The sequence below is a fragment of the Tachysurus vachellii genome, chromosome 21, assembly GCF_030014155.1.
Source record: "Tachysurus vachellii isolate PV-2020 chromosome 21, HZAU_Pvac_v1, whole genome shotgun sequence".
NCBI lineage: Eukaryota > Metazoa > Chordata > Actinopteri > Siluriformes > Bagridae > Tachysurus > Tachysurus vachellii.
This window is the reverse complement of record NC_083480.1, coordinates 19248598-19270673: the sequence shown is the minus strand read 5'-3', so window position 1 is coordinate 19270673 and position 22076 is coordinate 19248598. Positions and strand designations below refer to the sequence as shown.

Here is a 22076-nt window from a genome sequence, read left to right as displayed (position 1 = left end):
GCACAGGTACCTAGGATCCTGAGGAAGAACACCAGTGCTGTTATTCTGTTGCTCAGAATCTACTCTTTATTGATAACTGGAATATTTTCTGGGAGCGCCCTAGGCTATTCCGTGATGATGGCCTGCACCTCTCCAGAGCACTGCACACCGTCTGACAGGTAAACTACAATTTAAGTCTTAATTTTAATAGCTATCCTTCACCTCATCATCAAATTGATTCAAATGCACACATAGCTTATCCTATAGAAACTGTGTCTGTTCTCTGAGTAGTAAGATCAAAAAGTAAATGCAAGTTCTCTAAAAAATCGTACTGTAACTACACCAGAAAAATGCCAAAGAAACAAACAAAAACAGTTCCTAAAGTTTGGGCTTCTGAACATCTTTAGTCATTTCCTTACTGTTAAGGTACTGTTTCCTTACATTACTCAGAGAACACAGTATAGATTTAAGTCATTTGAAGTGCTCATTCTTAATGTTGCACTCTCACATGTGCACACGAAAAAAATCTCTGATGTCTCTAATAACCATGTACCGACCCCCAGGGCCCTACACTGATTTTCTTAGAGGATTTGCAGATTTTCTTTCAGACCTATTGGTTAATTTTGATAAAGCGTTAATTGTAGGAGACTTTAACACTCACATTCACAATACAAACGATGCTTTAGGACTTACATTTATGGACCTACAAAAACATTTGGGCTTAAACAAAACATCACTAGACCAACACATCATCTTAATCATACGCTAAATTTAATAATATCACACGGAATACATGTCACTGATATAGATATCATACCTCAAAGCAATGACATCATAGACCATTACCTCATAATGTACACACTACCTGTAGAACAGACTAACCATGTCTTACCAAGTCATTTTCAAAATTAAGAATACAAATAAAATCAGATCTGTACAATTTGCAATGAATGGAATGGAATGCGGATATGTATGTTATATATAATTTAGATCTATGGTATGTACATGATAATGTACAAATTAATGTAATGAACAGTGTAAAAAGAGTTTCAAAGTGATGTGTGCAGTGTGCAATGTATGGAGTGCAAAAGGGTCTGTCTGATGTAGTAGTGTCATCTGTGAGTAACGAGTCTATAGAGACCTGGTTCTAGGTGTTCTGTTGGTTAAGGGCTCGGATGGCCTGTGTGGGAGGATGCTCCACCTCACTCTCTCTGTGTTTGCTTTCAGGGAACGGAAAGGCTTTTCTGACTGCAACAGAGAAAAGAGCCCATTGTTGGGATGGCTGAGGTCCTTTATGATCTTCCTTCACAATGGTCCAGCAGCGCTTGCTGTAAATAGACTCCAGGTCAGGGAGCTCAGTGCGGATGGTACATTCAACTGACCGGACCACCCTCTGGAGAGCTCATCTGTCCTGCTTAGTGCCGTTCCTAAACCAGGCTGTAATGCTTCCCATCAGGATGCTCTTAATGGTGCAAGTGTAGAAAGTTCCTAGAACCTTAGGGGCAGTTGAAGCGGTGGGTGGAAGAGAAGGGGTGGAAGAGAAGCTGCAGAGCCTTCTTTTCCAGAGTGTTGATGTGACAGGACCATGACAGATCCTGCGAGATGTGAACGCCAAGGTATCGGAAACTGCTCACCCTTTTCACTGGGGTCCCATTGATTGTCTGGTATTTCCTCTTCTACTTCGTGCTGAAGTCCAGTATCCTTCATTTTTCTGCCATTAAGAAGGAGATTGTTTGTCTAGCACCGGTAGGTAGGCCATCTCGTCATTTTTATAGATGAGGCCCAACATGACAGTGTCATCAGCAAGCTTGCTAATGGTGGAGCTGGTAGTGGCCACATATGCATGAGTGTACAGTAAGTATAGCTGGTATAATGGTCAGAACGCAACCTTTGGGGCTTGGTGCATGTTTTCCCACCCGAACTGCTTGTGATCTGTCTGACAGGAAGTTGGAGATTCAGTGTTACAGAGACTGGCTGAGTCCCATTCCCACCAATTTTGAGGAGATTGTGGAGGGACTTATGGTATTAAATGCTGAACTGTAGTCTATAAACAGCATTTTCACATAATCCCTATTTCTGCTGTCTAGGTGGCTCGAGGTGGTGTGGTGAAGGTATGCGATGGCGTCATTGGTGGAGCGGTTGGGACAGTATGCAAACCGAAGGGAGTCTAGTGTGCAGCTTTATAGTCTTCTATGTTCCTGGTGGCAAGCCCCATGTTGTAGGCAGTGGAGCAGGATTTCAGAGAGTCACCCATGGCTTATGGTTGGGAAACATCCTGATGATGGTTTTGTGAACTGTATCATCCACTAGATTCCCAATAAATCCCACGACTGCTTCCGTAAACATGGTGATGTCATCAGATCTGTGCAGGAACCCAGTCTGCATCATCTATGATTGGTACATCCAGTGCGCGGGGCTTCCCATTTTTTAGCCTTTGTTTATATTTAGGCATGAGGAAGATGGCTGCATGTTCCGATTTGCCAAACACCGGACATGATTGAGAATTGTAACTGTCTTTTTATGGAGTGTAGCAAAAAAAAACAACAACCACAAACCAAAAAGCAGTCCTCAGGGCCTTGTTGGGTAGGCACCCCCTGGTCTCTCACTTTCTGCATGGTGCCAGATGGCTGAGACCTTTCTGCAGACTGAGCCTTCCATCCTGTAACCTCTTGGTGGTCCAAAAGGGGCTGCTGGAATCCCCCTCTGAGCCCATAGAGTGAATCGCTAAGAAGTTTCTGACCCTGAAGACGATTCTGCTCTTAGACAAAAGAGTGGGAGAACTGCAGGCCCTGTCAGTCACCCCTGCCTGACTAGAATTTGCCCCAGTCCAAGTATATTCTGCACCCCAGGGTGGGGTATTTCCCCAAGGTGCCCAGGATGGCCAGTTGTCCGATCATCCTACATGCCTACTGTCCTCCACCTGGAACAGGGAAGGCTGGACTTGCTTTCTCAAGGGCTTTGAGAACTTATGTCCTCCCTTCGAGGTCATGCCATAAGTCATCCTCCCTGTTTGTCTGCTTTGGGAGCTGGAATGGGGCAATCCATCTCAAAACAGTAGTTACATATGTAACCTGGTTCCCTGAAAAAGAAAACAAGGTGCTGTGTCACTTACCACACTCCAGGCGTCCACTTATGCTTTCTTCAGACAAATAGAAGCTGGATGTGATGTAGATGCGATAATGTGGACTTGCTGGCACATATTCCCCTCTTCACATGTCTTTTTTGAGCCATTAAATTGGCGTGTGTGCATACAGAGCTTGTCATCCCATTCTGACTATAGCTTAGCACAGTATAGTTTATACCTTTCAAGGGGGAGCGATACATAAAGGTGGAGACAATCTAAACAAAACATGCAAATGCAGTTCAGGAATCAGCCCGTTATCGGAATTTCCAGCCTTGATCACATCAGCAAAACAGTGCCATTCAAATGCATAAGTGCTAATCCAATCAGCCTGACAGTATTGCCCATACTTTCACATGGTCAAAGAGACAAAGGCATAGCTGTGCTTTGAGCTTAGCATTCACCTTTAACTTGGGACCCTGCACAATGGTCAGGAAGTGCATAAAGACAAAATGTTAATGCCTAACTTTATCTTCTAAGAATGTCATTTTTACCTCAAAATGTAAAACACAATGTACATAACTTTTTCAGTTAATATATTATTACACTGGAATCTAGATATAAAATTTTATAAATTTGTAATCCAACATTGTCAATAAACTGTAGGATTCTCCATTTAAATCTACAAAATGGAGGGATCTAAACGGTGGGATCTAAACCAACTTAAGGTGTCAAATAGGTTTGTAATTTGATAGTTCATTAGGACCTAAATTAGGTTTCTTAATGAGGGGCCTAATAACTGCCAACTTGAAGGATTTAGGGATGTAACCTAAAGATAGCGAGGAGTTAATAATATAAAGAAGAGGCTCACCAGCTTTATGTAACACTTCTTTCAGTAATTTAGTTGGAATGGGGTCTAGTGAACAAGTTGTTGATGTAGCTGTAGTAATAAGTTTATCTAACTCTTCCTGTCCTGTACTTGTAAAGCACTGTAGTTGTGTGTCTAGAGCCTTAGGTGACACTGGGTCACAAGATGCTCTCATATGTTGAACATGAACTATTTTGTCCTGATACTTTCAATTTTATCAGTGAAGAATCTCATAAAGTCCTCACTACTGAACTGTGATGGAACAGTGTGTTCAGATCTCTGTTTTTTTTGTTAATCTAGTCACTGTGTTAAATAAAAACCTGGGATTGTTCTGGTTATTTTCTATGAGTTTGCTCAGGTGCTCAGAGCCCTAGCAGCTTTTAGAGCCTGTCTATAACTGGACATACTATCCTTATACGCAATTCTAAAAACCTCTAATTTAGTTTTTCTCCACTTTCACTCAAGGTTGCGGGTTGCTCTCTTGAGGGTGTCCACCAATTAACAGCATGTACACATCATGTTAATTAGTGGGTAACAGTTTCCATTCACACAGCATTACACACATCAGAATAAACTAAACCACCTGAATCCTGTACCAGCATGTTATGTACAGCAGAGGGAGACACACACCATTTAGCTACTTACATTTTATCTGTTTTTTTGTTTGTTTTTTTAATACAACTGAGCAATTGAAGGTTAAGGGTCTTGCTCAGGGGCCCAGCAGTGGCAGGCTGGTGGACGTAGGAATCAAACTTACAACCTTCCAATTGGTAGACCAACACCTTAACCAGTAGGCTACCACATGCTACCACTAGGCTATTTATCCCCAGTGAGCAAACCTGAGGTGACTGAGGTGACTGTGGGGAGGAAAAACTCCTTTAGATGAAAAAACCTTGAGGAACCAGAATCAAAAGGAAACCTCCTGACACTGGAGAGTGTGATTATAAATATACATTCTGGTAATTGTGTGTTGATGAGGAGGTTGTTGTCCTCAACGACCACATGGGGTTGGAATCTCCTCTTAGAATGTCCAAATACATCTCTGTAGATGCCTCAGAATCCTCACAGAGTCGGCCTCATCTCAGTGGAGGTCCAAAATATTCATGGCACGGAAGACAGTTGGAGCTGGTACAATCTCTGTATGCCTCGGGATGGGTCAGAAAGAGAGAAGCAGTGGAGAGAAATTAGCACAGCTGTTGTTCATAATATTAGCAAGCACTAGATGATAATGTGCATGTGATCAGATTTAACAGAGCACAAGTTTATGGGATGTATTATGTGTACGCCTGACTAAAGAGATAAGTTTTTAATTTACATTTAAACTGGGAAAGTGGGTCTGAGCCCCGAACACTATCATGGTAGTTTGGGAACTAAACACGTAAACGCTCTACCACCTTCAGTAGATTTTGAGATAATTATGAATACATTTTTATTTCTTCATCTTCAGAATTCAGCAGTGATCCTGCCTGCCTGAGCTTGTCCTCATTTATCTGACACGTTTGATGAAACTGCAAACTTTTAGCATTGGGCAGGAACAGGAGTATCAGGAGATCAGTGGCAGCCAATAAGCAGCATGAGTTCTGCTTATTCTGGCTTGTATTCACACGTTCAGTCATATTTGCAGTTGTTTTTTATTTATTATCTTAGATATATTTTTCTCTAGCAGTGAAACAGCTTACTATCTCATTTCACTATTTATTATACAGAGTGATAAAGTAAAATTAAAATTTTGACTTGGTAAGTCAGTGTATAAAATGTTCAGAGCATTATATATGTTTTTATCTGCGAAATAAACACCATAAATGCAGAACATTACACTAAAACATTATTTTATATTTCTGACATTAACAACTGAAATCAGAGCACATGGTGTTTAATTTTCTCACCCCATCAGAGGTTACTGATTGTACTGAATTATTTGATTATGTTTGTTGGAGCATGACATACCTGAGAGGACAAAGACGTTCTGTGCCACCAAGGAAACACACCCAACCCATCTAATGTAAACAACTCTAACACATTACTGAAGGGCAACTCATTCTGTGGCACCTTTTCATACCCTAACTGGAGTAAATACAGTATTCTTTTCTTTTCAGATTTCTTTCTTCATTGTGCACTTTATTTATGAAAAAACTGCATGAATAAAAATAACTAATATTCAAAGACCCTGAATATATAAAATAATATGTAATTTCACAAGTTACTATAGTTGCTATAGTGTAACACTCATTACAGTGTAACACTCACTATAGTGTAACACTCATTACACTCATTACAGTGTAACACGCATTATAGTGTAACACTCACTATAGTGTAACACATTACAGTGCAACACTCACTATAGGGTAACACTCACTATAGTGTAACACTCATTACAGTGCAACACTCACTATAGTGTAACACTCATTACAGTGTAACACTCACTATAGTGTAACACTCATTACAGTGTAACACTCACTATAGTGTAACACTCATTACAGTGTAGCAATCACTATAGTGTAACACTCACTATAGTGTAACACTCACTATAGTGTAACACTCACTATAGTGTAACACTCATTACAGTGTAACACTCACTATAGTGTAACACTCATTACAGTGCAACACTCACTATAGGGTAACACTCACTATAGTGTAACACTCATTACAGTGCAACACTCACTATAGTGTAACACTCATTACAGTGTAACACTCACTATAGTGTAACACTCATTACAGTGTAGCACTCACTATAGTGTAACACTCACTATAGTGTAACACTCATTACAGTGTAACACTCATTATAGTGTAACACTCATTACAGTGTAACACTCACTATAGTGTAACACTCATTACAGTGTAGCACTCACTATAGTGTAACACTCACTATAGTGTAACACTCATTACAGTGTAACACTCACTATAGTGTAACACTCATTACAGTGTAACACTCACCATAGTGTAACACTCACTATAGGATAACACTCACTATAGGGTAACACTCATTACAGTGTATAGTGAGTGTTACTCTGTAATGAGTGTTACCCTATAGTGTTACCCTATAGTGAGTGTAACTATAGTGTAACACTCATTACAGTGTAACACTCACTATAGGGTAACACTCATTACACTCATTACAGTGGAACACGCATTATAGTGTAACACTCACTACAGTGTAACACTCAAAATAGTGTAACACTCATTACAGTGTAACACTCACTATAGTGTAACACTCAAAATAGTGTAACACTCATTACAGTGTAACACTCACTATAGTGTAACACTCATTACATTGTAAGACTCATTATAGTGTAACACTCATTACATTGTAACACTCACTATAGTGTAACACTCATTACACTCATTACAGTGTAACACGCATTATAGTGTAACACTCACTATAGTGTAACACATTACAGTGCAACACTCACTATAGGGTAACACTCACTATAGTGTAACACTCATTACACTCATTACAGTGTAACACGCATTATAGTGTAACACTCACTATAGTGTAACACATTACAGTGCAACACTCACTATAGGGTAACACTCACTATAGTGTAACACTCATTACAGTGCAACACTCACTATAGTGTAACACTCATTACAGTGTAACACTCACTATAGTGTAACACTCACTATAGTGTAACACTCATTACAGTGTAACACTCACTATAGTGTAACACTCATTACAGTGTAGCAATCACTATAGTGTAACACTCACTATAGTGTAACACTCACTATAGTGTAACACTCACTATAGTGTAACACTCATTACAGTGTAACACTCACTATAGGGTAACACTCATTACACTCATTACAGTGTAACACTCACTATAGTGTAACACTCATTACAGTGTAACACTCACTATAGTGTAACACTCACTATAGTGTAACACTCATTACAGTGTAACACTCACTATAGGGTAACACTCATTACAGTGTAACACTCACTATAGTGTAACACTCATTACAGTGTAACACTCACTATAGTGTAACACTCATTACACTCATTACAGTGTAACACTCACTATAGGGTAACACTCATAACAGTGTAACACTCACTATAGGGTAACACTCATTACAGTGTAACACTCACTATAGTGTAACACTCATTACAGTGTAACACTCACTATAGTGTAACACTCATTACAGTGTAACACTCACTATAGGGTAACACTCATTACAGTGTAACACTCACTATAGTGTAACACTCATTACACTCATTACAGTGTAACACTCACTATAGGGTAACACTCATTACAGTGTAACACTCACTATAGTGTAACACTCACTATAGTGTAACACTCACTATAGTGTAACACTCATTACAGTGTAACACTCACTATAGTGTAACACTCATTACAGTGTAACACTCATTACACTGTAACACTCACTATAGTGTAACACTCATTACACTCATTACAGTGTAACACTCACTATAGTGTAACACTCATTACAGTGTTGTTGAGAATTCTTTGTAGCAGGGTGGGAGGAGCTTTGTCTCCACAGCTGCGTTAAATTGTTAATTAGTGGCTCTTTGTTCAGTGTGGTATCCAACAGCTCATGGGGAGATTCAGAGTTGATGAGTGCTTGAATTTGTAAGTTTATATTATATTAATTTCTGGATTTCTTTAAATATATTTAAGTTATGTAATGCTTAGTATTATTGTGTGCTTCATATTTGTAATCTTTGTGATTGATTTTGTTATGTGTTTAAATTCTAAAATATTGTTTTCTTGATTTAGATACCATACAACTCTGGTCTCGTGATTGCTTGAAAATAAATGTTAAGGAACTGGATTATTTGGAGCTTCTGTGTTTTAATGGGCACACCATCCTGGTAGCACTTTGCCTGAACTAGCCTCTATCCTTATCAGTATTTTATAAGTGTAACACTCACTATAGTGTAACGCTCATTACACTCATTACAGTGTAACACTCACTATAGGGTAACACTCATTACAGTGTAACACTCACTATAGGGTAACACTCATTACAGTGTAACACTCATTACAGTGTAACACGCATTATAGTGTAACACTCATTACACTCATTACAGTGTAACACTCACTATAGGGTAACACTCATTACAGTGTAACACTCACTATAGGGTAACACTCATTACAGTGTAACACTCGCTATAGTGTAACACTCATTACAGTGTAACACTCACTATAGTGTAACACTCACTACAGTGTAACACTCACTACAGTGTAACACTCATTAAAGTGTAACACTCACTATAGTGTAACACTCATTACAGTGTAACACTCATTACAGTGTAACACTCATTACACTCATTACAGTGTAACACTCATTAAAGTGTAACACTCACTATAGTGTAACACTATAGGGTAACACTCATTACAGTGTAACACTCACTATAGTGCAACACTCATTACAGTGTAACACTCACTATAGTGTAACACTCATTACACTGTAACACTCACTATAGTGTAACACTCATTACAGTGTAACACTCACTATAGTGTAACACTCATTACAGTGTTCCAGTGAAACGTTCATTACAGTATGTTTAGTTTTAACATCCTAGAACCATAAATATGGTCTAATGTACTGTGTATTTGAATTGGTGGTGTTTATTACACATGACAAGTGGATTCATTGTGAGTGCTTGCAGGTTTCTGAGTGAAAACTCTCTCTCTCTCTCTCTCTCTCACACACACACACACACACACACACACTCTCTCTCTTTCTGTCTCTGCCTCACACACAGACACACACACATGCAATAACAAAACACACAATCATTAACAGGCTGAACAAGTCTGTACAGATTCTGCATGTTTTTCACCCTGTGTGTGTGTGTGTGTGTGTGTGTGTGTGTGTGGGTGTCCCCTCAACATTAGTCCTTATTTAAAACTGAATAGCTGATTGTGTGAGGCATTGTGAAGCAACACACACCTGAGATTCAGTCTAGAATAAAAACACAGGGTTCCTTCTCAGGGTGTAGTTTTACTGTGACATTTAAAATGACACACATTTAGTCATTTATCAGGACCTCTGATCTAGAGTGACATACAGAATGTGTAAACAGACAAAAGTGCTGAGAGCCTTAAAGCACACAGAGAACTGAGCACCAAGTCCCAACTGAAATCTTAGGGTTACAGCAGTTTATTTACATCCAAGACATAAATCTTACTTACATTACAACTGTCAGTTTGTGTTTGTGGAATTAACACAGCTCCTCACTTGATCAGTAAATTATCTCACAATTAAATCAGCAGTGATGCAATGGTAAATAACTAATAAACAAACAATACATTTACATGTTTTACATGTGTCATAATAAATATTTACAATTAAAGAAACACCATATTTACACAAGAAATTACATTAGCATTACTATACTGTACGAGCTGTGTTTTCTGTTGTAATATACTAACAAATCTGTGAATGAGAAGTCTCTCTCTCTCTCTCTCTCTCTCTCTCTCTCTCTCTCTCTCTCTCTGTCTATCTCACTCACCCTTTCTCTGTCTCACACACACTTTAAGAAGAAAAAAGCATGTTGACAGAAAGACCTGGAGGTGAGATTAAACAATGATTAATGAAGGGTGGAGGACAAAAGCTCCATCATTGTGTGAAAGTATGCAAAAGTGTGCTAAAGTGTGTGTGTGCGTGTGTGCGTGCATGCGTGTGTGTTTGTGTGTGTGTGTATGTGGCTGCACATCTTACACACCTTAAATTAAGAATAAACCATACAGTAATTTAATAATTAATTCACTATTATTAATCACAATCACTAGCTAAGAACTGTGTGTGTGTGTGTGTGTGTGTGTGTGTGTGTGTGTGTGTGTGTGAACATTATTCATGACCTGCTGAATTACAGACTCTGATCTTGAATGTTTATAATAAACCACATTGTGTAATCAAGCACTGATTTAGGTGTGTCCTGTTATGGTCACATATGATATGCAGTAGTTTTACTTCATGTGTTGCTCATTCTGTCTGATGTATAAGCTGTAGTTTGTTGCACTGATATGTTAACCAGCGAATCATCATGAGTAAACAAGGTGATGGAATAAACAAAAACAGCTAACACTTTGTGCATTTAATAATAATAAACTTGACTGAATGAACTTACAGAACTTAAGTAGCTCAGTTAAACAGTTTAAACTCCTTTTTAAAAGACATGTGCTGAGAGAACAAGAACAGAATAATAAATAATAGAAAATCTGAAGCTGATGAAAGAGGTGTAGGTGGTGGGAGCAGTGACAAAGGAGAGAGTGGTGGGAGAGGTGAGACAGGCATGAGGGGTGGGAGAGGTGAGACAGGCATGAGGGGTGGGAGAGGTGAGACAGGCATGAGGGGTGGGAGAGGTGAGACAGGTGTGAGAAGTGAGACAGGCGTGAGGGGTGGGAGAGGTGAGACAGGCATGAGAGGTGAGACAGGCATGAGGGGTGGGAGAGGTGAGACAGTCCTGAGGGGTGGGAGAGGTGAGACAGGCATGAGGGGTGGGAGAGGTGAGACAAGCGTGAGGGGTGGGTGAGGTGAGACAGGTGTGAGAAGTGAGACAGGCGTGAGGGGTGGGAGAGGTGATACAGGCGTGAGGGGTGGGAGTGGTGAGACAGGCGTGTGGGGTGGGAGAGGTGAGACAGGTGTGAGGGGTGGGAGAGGTGAGACAGGCATGAGAGGTGAGACAGGCGTGAGGGGTGGGAGAGGTGAGACAGGTGTGAGGGGTGGGAGAGGTGAGACAGGCATGAGAGGTGAGACAGGCGTGAGGGGTGGGAGAGGTGAGACAGGCGTGAGGGGTGGGAGAGGTGAGACAGGCGTGAGAGGTGAGACAGGCGTGAGGGGTGGGAGAGGTGAGACAGGCTGAGTAGTGGTAGAGGTGAGACAGGCGTGAGGGGTGGGAGAGGTGAGACAGGCATGAGGGGTGGGAGAGGTGAGACAGGGGAAAGGGGTGGGAGAGGTGAGACAGGCGTGAGGGGTGGGAGAGGTGAGACAGGCTGAGTAGTGGTAGAGGTGAGACAGGCGTGAGGGGTGGGAGAGGTGAGACAGGCTGAGTAGTGGTAGAGGTGAGACAGGCGTGAGGGGTGGGAGAGGTGAGATACGTGTGAGGGGTGGGAGAGGAGTGGGAGGTGTTAGAGGAGTGTGAGGGGTGGGAGAGGTGAGATACGTGTGATGGGTGGGAGAGGTGAGGGGTGAGATGGGCCGTCCACAGTTCTGGTGTCTTTGCATATGCAGTGGTTGTTGTATGAGGTGTTGATGGAGGTGTTGATGGAGGGTGAAGAGACCCTGAGTATCTTTCAGCTGTACTCACTTTCTGCTGTAGGGGCAGTTTGGCTCTCTTTCACCTCTGCAGGAAATGGAGGTGCTTCCGCTCTTCACTCCTTTCTCCAATGTACAATGTTCTCTTTCCCTCTAAATGGTGATGAACAGGACACAGTGATATGAAGGTGATCTCTCATATACAGTGCAGGTCAGAGCTGGACTCAGGGCTGTATTTTAGGACCCAGATTTCATCAGAAGATAAAATAATTATTAATATTTCAATACGAGGTCCTTTGATTTGTTAGTTATCCATTGCTCATATTTACTGGTTTAGGTTTTGTGGCTGTAATCACATGATCTAGTGATATTAGCAGGTGATAATGAGAATAACAGAATATATGATGTTGGAGCACGACCTGTTCCACAGCTCCATTTCACCAGCTTGTTTTTCTTACAGATTATTATAATAATATAATTACAGTGTCTATTAAAAGGAAACCACAAAACTGCTACTGCACACTGTAAACTACCCAGAACTAATGGTTACTATAATAATATAATATAATATAATATAATATAATATAATATAATATAATATAATATAATAAAGGTGATGTGTGGATGCAAACTAAAATATATTTTAGTGTGTGTGTGTGTGTGTGTGTGTGTGTGTGTGTGTGTGTGTGTGGAGTTGCGCATGATCAAAGCCTATTCAGCGTGAGAAAAGCTAACATTAATGAGTCATATTTGAAAAATCTCCTTTCTCCCCTAAAGTCAGAGAGTTCAGGGCAGGATCCTGATAACAGACTGATGCAAATTAAACAGTAAATTTATTCTATTCAAAATTCAGAAACCAGATGAATTTGTTAAATTATAATTAATTGTAATTTCCTGAAAAATGAATGAAATTAAGTTAAAAGAAAACACTAATACAATGTTGTAAATTCTTGTACAACCATCTGTGTAACTAGGTGTGTGTGTGTGTGTGTGTGTGTGTGTGTGTGTGTGTGTGTGTGTGTGTGTGTGCATCTGTGTGTGTCTGTATGTGTGAGTGTAAATGTGCGCGTCTATATTAATAATGTTTTATCCTTTAAATTGAATAATTTATATTCAACACACACACACACACACACACACACACACACACACACACACACACACACACAATACTGTGTTAATGCCAGGCCTGTTAGGACTGGTTCTATAGGTGGAGTCCTGCAAGGAAACACACAAACTCCTGTTCTTGCTCACAGCATAACGCCAAAACACTGACAGCAATGACAGATGAGTCACACACACACACACACACACACACACACACACACACACACACACACATAATTACAAGTTGATGCTCTCTGCACTGTGTTTCAGTGATGTTTTCTCCTTTAGCCGGTTGCAGCAGCTGAACATGAGATCTTTCGCTTACACCAAGTATCCTCTTTTGGTTAAACTTAAACTTACACAAATTGTGTGTGTGTGTGTGTGTGTGTGTGTGTGTGTGTGTGTGTGTGTGTGTGTGTGTGTGCTTAGTGATACTGTTCAAACAGAAGCAGAAGGATCCAGAGCAGGTTTCTTCAGGATGGGAATAAGCAAGGGTTATCCATTGATGATCATGGTGATGAAGGTCAGGAGGTCTTGGGAGATGGTCTGGAGCATAGTGGAAGGGACTGGATCCAATGGGCAGGTGGTAGGCCTGCAGAAAAATGATGACTTGTAGGAACTCTTCTGTTGTAACGGTTGTAAAGGGGAATCCTGTGTGGGATGTAGCGGTAGTTGGAGCATATGTGAAGACCTGAAACATCTGAGGATATGATTAGCTCTGAGTCATGGTGTTATAAGTAGATTATAATTGTTTGTGCAGTCACATGGAAGTGAACTCCAGATGGAGTGTGTGGATTAACCATGTGTTTGTTGAGATTCTTAATAAATCCATGTGCACGTGCCAGTGTACATCCTTCTGCCTGAACCTTATTCACCTCCTTAATTATAACAGGTTTACTTCCCTACACTTACTCACTCGTGCCACTCCATTACAAACCCAAAAAATCCCCAAACCCTTTTAATACTTTGTGTATTGGTGTGTGTAGGTGTGTGTAAACATCATCTGTGGATCCTCCATGGAGATAATGTATCACACCAAATTTCTTGGTGTTCACCTGGTCACTCAACATCAGGAAAGTCCATCTCTCACTGAACGAAGATCATTGGGGTCTCTCTTCTCTCCATCACAGACATTTACTCCACACGCTGTATTTGCATACCCAACATCATAGTGGGTGACCCCCACACACCCCTCACACCCACTCTTTACCCTCCTGCCATCTGGATGTAGGTACTGAAGCATTTGTGCCTCACAACCAGACTGTGTAACAGTTTCTTCTCTCAAGTGGAGTCTTCAGTGCCAGTGCTTTGGACAGTCAGAAGTAAATCTGTAACATGGTGTGGAGGTGAAGGTTGGAGTGAAGAACTCCAGTGTCCTGTACTGAGCCACTGAGCCCTGACTCAACACCACTGAACACTGACTGAACCCCAGACCTTCTCACCAACATCAGTGTCTGATCTCACTAATGCTCTTGTAGCTGAATGATCACTAATCCCCACAGACACAATCCAACATCTAGTGGAGAACCTTCCAGAAGAGCAGAGATCATTAGAACAGCAAAGAGAGGAGAATAAATCTGGAACGAAACCTTCTACACACATATATGGGTCTGACTTCTGGCAACATAGTTTATGCAGTTCTTTAATAAATAAAAACAATTAATAATTGGCAAACTGTTGTAGTATAAAGAGAATAAAATACTTAGCGATTATGTTCTTCAGTGTAGTGTCCTTCGGTGTAGTGCACTCAGTGTAGTGTCCTTCAGTGTAGTGCACTCAGTGTAGTGTCCTTTGGTGTAGTGCACTCCGTGTAGTGTCCTTCAGTGTAGTGTCCTTCGGTGTAGTGTCCTTCAGTGTAGTGTCCTTCGGTGTAGTGCACTCAGTGTAGTGTCCTTCGGTGTAGTGCACTCAATGTAGTGTCCTTCAGTGTAGTGCACTCAGTGTAGTGTCCTTCAGTGTAGTGCACTCAGTGTAGTGTCCTTCATTGTAGTGCACTCAATGTAGTGTCCTTCGGTGTAGTGCACTCAGTGTAGTGTCCTTCATTGTAGTGCACTTAGTGTAGTGTCCATCAGTGCAGTGCACTCAGTGTAATGTCCTTTGGTGTAGTGCACTCAGTGTAATGTTCTTCGGTGTAGAGCACTCAATGTAGTGTTCTTCAGTGTAGTGCACTCAGTGTAGTGTCCTTCAGTGTAGTGCACGTAGTGTAATGTCCTTTGGTGTAGTGCACTCAGTGTAATGTTCTTTGATGTAGTGCACTCAGTGTAATGTTCTTTAATTGGCAAACTGTTGTAGTATAAAGAGAATAAAATACTTAGCGATTATGTTCTTCAGTGTAGTGTCCTTCGGTGTAGTGCACTCAGTGTAGTGTCCTTCAGTGTAGTGCACTCAGTGTAGTGTCCTTTGGTGTAGTGCACTCCGTGTAGTGTCCTTCAGTGTAGTGTCCTTCGGTGTAGTGTCCTTCAGTGTAGTGTCCTTCGGTGTAGTGCACTCAGTGTAGTGTCCTTCGGTGTAGTGCACTCAATGTAGTGTCCTTCAGTGTAGTGCACTCAGTGTAGTGTCCTTCAGTGTAGTGCACTCAGTGTAGTGTCCTTCATTGTAGTGCACTCAATGTAGTGTCCTTCGGTGTAGTGCACTCAGTGTAGTGTCCTTCATTGTAGTGCACTCAGTGTAGTGTCCATCAGTGCAGTGCACTCAGTGTAATGTCCTTTGGTGTAGTGCACTCAGTGTAATGTTCTTCGGTGTAGAGCACTCAATGTAGTGTTCTTCAGTGTAGTGCACTCAGTGTAGTGTCCTTCAGTGTAGTGCACGTAGTGTAATGTCCTTTGGTGTAGTGCACTCAGTGTAATGCTCTTTGATGTAGTGCACTCAGTGTAATGTTCTTTAATTGGCAAACTTGTAGTATAAAGAGAATAAAATACTTAGCGATTATGTTCTTCAGTGTAGTGTCCTTCGGTGTAGTGCACTCAGTGTAGTGTCCTTCAGTGTAGTGCACTCAGTGTAGTGTCCTTCGGTGTAGTGCACTCAGTGTAGTGCCCTTCAGTGTAGTGCACTCAGTGTAGTGTCCTTCGGTGTAGTGCACTCAATGTAGTGTCCTCCGGTGTAGTGCACTCAGTTTAGTGTCCTTTGGTGTAGTGCACTCCGTGTAGTGTCCTTCAGTGTAGTGCACTCAGTGTAGTGTCCTTCGGTGTAGTGTCCTTCAGTGTAGTGCACTCAGTGTAATGTTCTTTGGTGTAGTGCACTCAGTGTAGTGTCCTTCAGTGTAGTGCACTCAGTGTAGTGTCCTTCAGTGTAGTGCACTCAGTGTAGTGTCCTTCAGTGTAGTGCACTCAGTGTGGTGTCCTTTGGTGTAGTGCACTCAGTGTAGTGTCCTTCGGTGTAGTGTCCTTCAGTGTAGTGTCCTTCGGTGTAGTGCACTCAGTGTAGTGTCCTTCGGTGTAGTGCACTCAATGTAGTGTCCTTCAGTGTAGTGCACTCAGTGTAGTGTCCTTCAGTGTAGTGCACTCAGTGTAGTGTCCTTCAGTGTAGTGTACTCAGTGTAGTGTCCTTCAGTGTAGTGTACTCAGTGTAATGTTTTTTTGGTGTAGTGCACTCAGTGTAGTGTCCTTCAGTGTAGTGCACTCAGTGTAGTGTCCTTTGGTGTAGTGCACTCAGTGTAATGTTCTTTGGTGTAGTGCACTCAGTGTAGTGTCCTTCAGTGTAGTGCACTCAGTGTAATGTTCTTTGGTGTAGTGCACTCAGTGTAATGTTCTTTGGTGTAGTGCACTCAGTGTAGTGTCCTTCAGTGTAGTGCACTCAGTGAAATGTTCTTTGGTGTAGTGTACTCAGTGTAATGTTCTTTGGTGTAGTGCACTCAGTGTAGTGTCCTTCAGTGTAGTGTTCTTTGGTGTAGTGCACTGTGACCTCTCGTGTGAGAGCTGAATTGTGCCATGAAGTTGTGAAACGTTGAGCAAACATGATGAGACACGGAGAGGAAAAAGAATGAATGATGGGAGGATAAAGAGAGACAGAGTGTGGAATTTTGCTGCAGGCTGTTCACACACACACACACACACACACACACACACACACACACACACACACACACATACACACACACACACACACAAATGAGATTTTAAGAAATGTATCTTACAGACCTTCACATTCTTGGAATAAAAGCTTTAGATTAAATTAATAAATGTCTGTATTTCAGTGAAGCTGAAGGAAAAGGTGAACAGTGCTCTGTGCTCTGGATCATGTTCACTGGACAGAGGAGTTTACTGTCGATTGCTGTTTTACACAATACATTATAACACCTCATATAACTGCTGCTATAATACTAATGTGTTCATTCCAGTATTTCTGCACATGTACGATAGAACATACAGTATGTTCACTGGTCAGTGCTGCTTTTGTGTATTGTCTTGTGTGTTGTCTTGTATTTTTTGTCCTGCACTGTCTTTTGTCCTGCACTGTCTTTTGTCCTGCACTGTCTTTTGTCCTGCACTGTCTTTTGTTCTTAGTCACTGTGTGTGTAGGACTAACTTACTTCAGTCTTTATCTCTGTGTTGTTCTATGTAGCTCCCTGGTCCTGGAGGAACGTTGTTTATGTCCCTGTGTAATGTGTCACCGTGTACAGATGCATCTCAGTAAATTAAAATGTCATGGAAAAGTTCATTTATTTCAGTAATTCAACTAAATTTTGTATTATACAAATGTATTATATAAATTCAGTAACACAGACTGAAGTAGTTTAAGTCTTTGGTTCTTTTAATTGTGATGATTTGGGCTCACATTTAACAAAAACCCACCAATTCACAAAAATGTTAATACTTCATAAGTTAAAATAACAATAACAGCTTCTTGACATGACTTGACTTGACTATGTGTGTGTGTATGTGCGTGTATGTGCGTGTGTGTGTGTGTATGTGTGTGCGTGTGTGTGTGTATGTGTGTGTACGTGTGTGTGTATATGTGTGTGTACGTGTGTGTGTGTGTGTGTGTATGTGCGTGTGTGTGTGTGTATGTGCGTGTGTGTATGTGCGTTTGTGTGTGTATGTGTGTGCGTGTGTGTGTATGTGTGTGTGTACGTGTGTGTATATGTGTGTGTACGTGTGTGTATATGTGTGTGTGTACGTGTGTGTGTGTGTGTGTGTGTGTGTGTGATTGTGTGTGTGTGTGATTGTGTGTGTGTTTTTTTTATTATTTTCTTTGCCTTCAGCAGTGAAAGTAGTTAACATGCAAATCAAAATAAAAAAACAAGTATACAAATTACACCATCAAATATCTTTCCTCCTTTTTCATTTCTGTCACTGTAGAATTATGTGAATAATATAAAAATACAATAAATATGAGTCCTTCTTTACTAAAGTGCTGTATTTATATATTAGTTATATATATAACTCAGTGAGTGCAGTGAAGAGGGAGTGTTGACATTTGTCATTTTAAATCTTTTCTATTATCGCATTCTGAAGGTGTGGAAACTTCTCTGTGTGTGTGTGTGTGTGTGTGTGTGTGTGTGTGTGTGTGTGTGTGTGTGTGTGTGTGTGTGAAAAATGTGTGTGTATATGTGTGCGTATTTGCCTTGAGGGGTGGGTGTAGGTCTAATTCATGTAAAACATTATATAACCTTTCCCTCCCTCCTCCTGTTCACTCGCTCCCTCCTTTGTTCGGCTTTGAATAAAAAGGTGTCATTTCTTCATCTCCTCACTCGCTTCATCACTTGCTCCTACTCAAGTTTGTTGCTGAGTTAGACTCCATTGCTCCATCACCATGACATCCCATTACGGTTCCCGAGCCAGCTACTCCTCAAGCAGTTCTCTGCGTTCCGGAGGAGGAGGAGGTGGTGGTGCCGGGAGAGCCTTAAGTGTTTATGCAGGCGCCGGTGCACGTGGTGTACGTGTGTCCAGCGGTCCAGCGCTACTTGGCTCTGCAGGTGGTGGTGGCTTCGGGGCAGGTGGTGGTGGCTTCGGGGCAGGTGGAGGTGGCTTTGGCTACAGTGGTTACAGTTCAGGCTTTGGTGGGGCTGGCGGCGGTTTCAACCTTGGGGATGCTGTCGATGTCTCGGCCAGTGAGAAGATGACGATGCAGAACCTGAACGAGCGCTTGGCCTCCTACCTGCAGAAGGTGCACTTGCTGGAGAAGGCCAACAGTGAACTGGAGCTCAAGATCCGCCAGTTCCTTGAGGGCAAGACTTCACCCAAGGCACGAGACTACTCTGCCTACTTTGCCACCATCAGTGAACTGCAGGACAAGGTAGGGTCCAAGCTTCCTCACTTCCCCTTTGGTTATGTGGTTAGTGTGGATGATGGTTTAGGATGACACCATTTCTCACTAATGTAGAACTCTTAACCCTTCTATATCCCCTTTGTCAATACTCTTAAAATTCACTAAGTCAGGGACCTCAATCCCTCAGTACTGAGAGTGTTAATTAAGTGGTCAGGGTGAAGGGGTGGGGTTTTAATGTGTGCTTTTTACCATTAGATAAACAATACATCACCCATCATTTTTATTTCTATGTATTAAGGCTGAGATAAATAAAGGAGTGGAATGAAAGCAGGAGCACTTTCACTGTTTTTGTATCAGTGAATGGAACACCCTCCAGCACACACACACACACACACCCACACCCACACACACACACAGGACCACGCCCGCCATTCAGAATAACAAAAACACACTACGAACACAGAGCCACAGTGTGACTCCTCGCCCTTCAGAGCTTCCTGTTTCCCTTATAATCGACTCTGATGTGTTCATTTTTACTTCCTGTAGATCCAAAATGCCACACGTGTCAATGGAGGCAGTTATCTCAGCATCGACAATGCCAAGCTCGCTGCTGATGACTTCAGAGTCAAGTATGTTCCCTTCTATAAAATAACACAAAATAATGAACAGATTAAGCGAGTAATCCATACCTCAGTGTAATGACAGCAATTTTAAATCATTTACAGAATGACTGTCAGCAACATCAAGCTTCCTAACAATTATTAATTCCATAGTTAATGATATTGATGATGTTACATATGAAATTTTATCTTTGTTTTAGATATGAGAACGAGCTGGCCATGAGGCAGTCCGTGGAGGCCGACATCGCCGGGCTGAGGAGAGTCCTGGACGAGATGACAATGGGCAGATCAGATCTGGAGATGCAGATTGAGGGTCTGAAGGAAGAGCTGATCTTCCTCAAGAAGAACCACGAGGAGGTCTGTGACCCATTTATCTGCACATGCAGGCAGGGAGGGACATCATATATGTCACATGATTAAAAGCTGGCAGTGAAGTGAAATAAAACCTGAATAAATAGCATGCTTATATTCTAACACAGGTCTGGCTAACCTTCATCCCTCACAAACACCTTTGTTTTGTCTGCAGGACCTCATCGCTGCACGTTCTCAGATGAGTGGTCAAGTGCACGTGGAAGTCGACGCCAAACCACAGGAAGACCTCAGCAAAATCATGGATGAAATCCGCGAGCACTATGAAGCCGTCGGTGCTAAAAACCGCAAAGAACTTGATGCTTGGTTCCAGACCAAGGTTTAAAAAAATCCTTGTACAATTTTTAAACCATGTTACAACTTCAGATATGCCACGTTAACCACTGCCATTAACATTTTATCTCCCAGAGTGAGGAAGTGACCAAAGAAGTCAGCGCCAGCACAGAAACACTCCAGACCAGCAGATCAGAGCTCACAGAGCTGAAGCGCACGCTGCAGGGGCTGGAGATCGAGCTGCAGTCACAACTCAGCATGGTGAGGAAAAACAGCTAACATCAATAGTGTAAAACTGTAATAAGACAATGATTAACCGTTACTGAAGCAATTCTCCTAAAACTATATATATTAGTTCTATTAGAAAATAGCTAATAGTTCTAGCAACGCTAAACAAAATTAGCTCTTATTATTTGTATTGTAGAACAAAACTAGCTATTTATGAAATCCTGATTATAATTGATTAATTATTACCAGCAGTGAGTACTCATTTATTAAATCTCACATCCTGCTTTGCAGAAAGCGTCGCTGGAAAACACGCTAGCAGACACGCAGGCTCGCTATTCAGCCAAACTATCAGGCTTCCAGCAGCAGGTGACAAATATGGAGGAGCAGCTGATGCAGCTTCGTTCTGATCTGGAGCGTCAGTCTCAGGAGTATCAGGTGCTGCTGGACATCAAGGCCAGACTGGAGATGGAGATCGCAGAATACAGGAGACTGCTGGATGGAGAAGGTGGCTCAGGGTGAGATCTCAAAAAGAACAGTTTACCCAATTTACTCTCGGGCACAGTGTCCAACCTTCCATTTGTACAAGATACACTGCTAGGTTTTTACCTGTAAACACAGTTAGAGTGTGTGTGTGTGTGTGTGTGCAGTGCCTCCAGCTCCAGCTCCAGCACTACCACCAAGAGGCAGGTGGTGACAGTGATAGAGGAGGTGGTGGACGGCAAAGTCGTCAGCTCCAGTTCCAAATCCACCACCCAGAAACTGTGAGGAAACATCAAAAACCAGACCATGAACCTGAACATCCAAGAAACTTGTGTTGCGACAAAACATCAATAAAGTGTTCAGACTCTTAAACACGTGTGTTTGTGTCACAGTTTATTCACAATTTAAAGCTTATCATCAGTTTGTGGTCACTGTGTCAATGCAGACAGACTGGTTTCCAGGCTACACTTTAAATTAGTTAATAAGACTAACTGGAAGGCTGAAGATGAATTTACTCAAAATTTTAAATAATAATCTATTAGTATTTATTATTATTATTATTATTATTATTATTATTATTATTATTATTATTATTATTATTATTACTAGTAAAAGGAAGAGGAACAAAATGACATAATGAGACAGAATTACATAATAGTACAGTATT

The 22076-nt window shown here is 41.4% G+C and overlaps 1 protein-coding gene across 1 annotated transcript; it reads left to right on the top strand.

The window, feature by feature from the left end:
* The first annotated feature begins 18909 nt into the window (after positions 1 to 18909).
* On the top strand, positions 18910 to 21781 carry LOC132837602 (keratin, type I cytoskeletal 13-like). Its single transcript, XM_060857361.1, has 7 exons — positions 18910 to 19466; positions 19986 to 20068; positions 20260 to 20416; positions 20586 to 20747; positions 20837 to 20962; positions 21221 to 21444; positions 21577 to 21781. Exons 1-7 carry the CDS (start codon positions 18984 to 18986, stop codon positions 21692 to 21694), a joined length of 1353 nt encoding a protein of 450 aa, XP_060713344.1. The 5' UTR covers positions 18910 to 18983; the 3' UTR covers positions 21695 to 21781.
* The last annotated feature ends 295 nt before the right edge of the window (positions 21782 to 22076 follow it).

What these genes read in the sequence shown, in the direction of transcription:
- LOC132837602 (XM_060857361.1), top strand. Translation starts at nt 18,984, where the DNA reads ATGACATCCCATTACGGTTCCCGAGCCAGCTACTCCTCAAGCAGTTCT. An exon ending in TCAAGAAGAACCACGAGGAG is followed by an intron (nt 20,417 to 20,585) that starts GTCTGTGACCCA and finishes TTTTGTCTGCAG; the next exon opens with GACCTCATCGCTGCACGTTC. An exon ending in GATGGAGAAGGTGGCTCAGG is followed by an intron (nt 21,445 to 21,576) that starts GTGAGATCTCAA and finishes GTGTGTGTGCAG; the next exon opens with TGCCTCCAGCTCCAGCTCCA.